The sequence below is a fragment of the Morone saxatilis genome, unplaced genomic scaffold (assembly GCF_004916995.1).
Source record: "Morone saxatilis isolate NCDOM2014 unplaced genomic scaffold, NCSU_SB_2.0 Contig5, whole genome shotgun sequence".
Classification (NCBI taxonomy): Eukaryota; Metazoa; Chordata; class Actinopteri; family Moronidae; genus Morone; species Morone saxatilis.
Genome location: NW_023340095.1, coordinates 3821700 through 3824139, shown reverse-complemented (window position 1 = coordinate 3824139; position 2440 = coordinate 3821700). Strand labels below are relative to the sequence as shown.

The 2440-nt window shown below is 38.3% G+C and overlaps 1 protein-coding gene across 2 annotated transcripts in view; it reads left to right on the top strand.

Moving 5' to 3' along the window:
* The first annotated feature begins 414 nt into the window (after positions 1-414).
* The window catches only part of LOC118338732 (glycerol kinase-like), a 14374-nt gene continuing 12348 nt past the window's right edge, over positions 415-2440 (top strand). For both annotated transcript variants that reach the window (XM_035676034.1, XM_035676033.1), the window contains exon 1: positions 415-570. In XM_035676034.1, the coding sequence (XP_035531927.1) occupies positions 517-570 (54 nt within the window). In that variant the 5' untranslated portion in view covers positions 415-516. The remainder of the gene's footprint in view (positions 571-2440) is intronic.

Genomic DNA, 2440 nt, shown 5'->3' with positions numbered 1-2440 from the left:
CTGGCACTGGCAATTTTACCTTCCTTAAACATGTATTATTTATTATTATTTAATATCATGGCCTGTTGTTTAAGAGCCTGCCACACTGGAATTAATTTGGCGAATTGATATTTTTTTGTATATAATATTTAGTTATATTATTAACAAGAAATTAAATTAGTTTATTTTTTAAAATTGCTCCAATATTTAGAGATTTTAAGTAAAACACACTTTATTTAAGGACTATTTTCTCCTCCTTCCCTGCGACCCTTATATACACACAGTGACCTCAGGAGCTGTGGCCCCGAATCTGATTGGACAACGAGTGACCGACGCCTTCTGACGCAGAACCAATCACTGCGCTGGAAATGGCCGGTTCCGGCACGTCACCCGATGTGCCCGCCCACAGTCGACCTACCCCTCACGAGGAGCTGCGGCTGGTATTTAAAATAAACACACACACTGTCTCGTGCCTTCCAAACCGACAGCCGTTTGCGTTTAACGTCTCTTTCTAACGGTCGGAAACTCAGCGCGAGGATGGAGCCGTTGGTCGCTGCGATCGATCAGGGCACGAGCTCGACGAGGTTTCTGGTGAGTGACGTGTAAAGACGGCGGTTGGAGGTTCACGACTGTTCATTGATAAAAACTGTGTTAAAACAGATTAACTTCGACATTTTATTGTTTATTTGAGAGCATAGCTGACAACAATGTATGTATTTTCTGTTTTAAGCAAGCAGCATTTGTTTTTGTAGCACCTTAAACTACAAATAAAACACATTTGCGGAGTGAATTAAAAGTATAAACTTAATGTTGTTTATGGCGCCCCTGCTGGTCAATGAGCACATTGCAAGTAATAACTTATACTGTAGCTTTTATCTTCAGTGAGTTTTAGTGTTTAAAACCTCCAGTTTTGGGCTCAAAATCTCATATAGCAATGAATTAACAGCTCTATTATCCAGGTATCAGGTAATTTATCAGGTTAGTTAAGTAAATCAATCAAATAAACACATTTTAGTAGTTAAAAAAAGGGGGAGAAAGAGGGTACAGGGCAACAAGGAGGCATCCACTTGCCCCTCTTTCTCTCTTTCTTTCTCTCTTTCTTTCTCTCTCTTTATCCACCTTCCTGACATCCTTCTTGACATTTCACAAATCTTACAGGTTACTTAATTACAAACATTCACACACATTATTATATGGCAAGTACTAGTTACTGCACTTCTTTAAAGACGATAAAGATTACTTTACATACACTAGATAAGCAGTAGTACATTGCAGTGATTATTGATTATGTTTAAGTCGGTCAACTGGGGTGTATGTGTATATATTGAATTATTAAAAAGAAGTGGCTACTACCAGATGTCTGCGTTTTGTACTGTTGTGGAGATAACGGCGTTGTTTTCTGTAAAAGATATTGATTGAACGAGTCAGTCTTTCTTTCTAGGAGTTGTGTACATTGGCAGTTTAATTACAGGTCACACACACACACAGAAATGCTGGGTGATCGGCAGATATTCAGTCGAAGGAAGTGTTTTCCAGCAAAACAAGCAAAGTGAATGTTAAATGAACCTTTTGTGAATAAAACGCTTGCTTAAATAGGTCAGCTGGAAGATTCAGACTGGGCTCAGAATAAAGCCGTTTGAAGCTCTGCTCAGATAAAAGTTCATTTTGTAGACAGAAAGGATTTTTTGTGCTCGAGTAAATCTGGTAAAAAGTAATAATGTTGAAATGAGCTTTTCTCCATTCAGCTGAGACCTCAGGGAGTCGTCGTGTGTCTGTTTCTAAGCTTCAAACCTGCTTTTACTTTTAAATCCACAGGTCTTTTAACACGAGGAGAACAATAAAGCTGTTCTTATACAGGTTTACAGGACTGTTTGTTTGTAAGCAATGCATTGAAGAGGATTGAAATACACAGATTTATATAATTATAATGTTTGTGCTCAAAGGTTTTGGATGTGCACAACATTTCTCTGGATGCTTCTTTAATTGGTGACCAGTTCTTCCCAAAGGGCCTTTGACCCTTTATGAGATCCTGTCTGACTGCCGATCCGACAACACTAAAGCACAGAAAAGGTGGATTTTAACCAGAAGTTAAACTTTAACCCAGAAGGTCAGTTTTAAGTCTAAATAAGACTTTTTATGTACATATTTGACAGCGTCACATACAAATCATGACGATCCAACCCTCTGGGAATCCCACAGACTTCACAAAATTGTGTACTTTTGGATATTTTCACCTTATTTTCAGAAACTACCACAGAAAATCAGATAAGTTACCTTTTTCTTCTAGATATTTCTAGATTAGACGGATCCAGCTGCTCATTACAGACGCGTACAAGCGATGTATAATTTGACCACACAAACCTTGATGATTAAATTACCATCGGTCTGTCACAATCTCAACAACAAATGAAGTTCACAGGTTCGTGTTAGTTGTACTTGTGTTCGCTCGTATGTAGTTTTG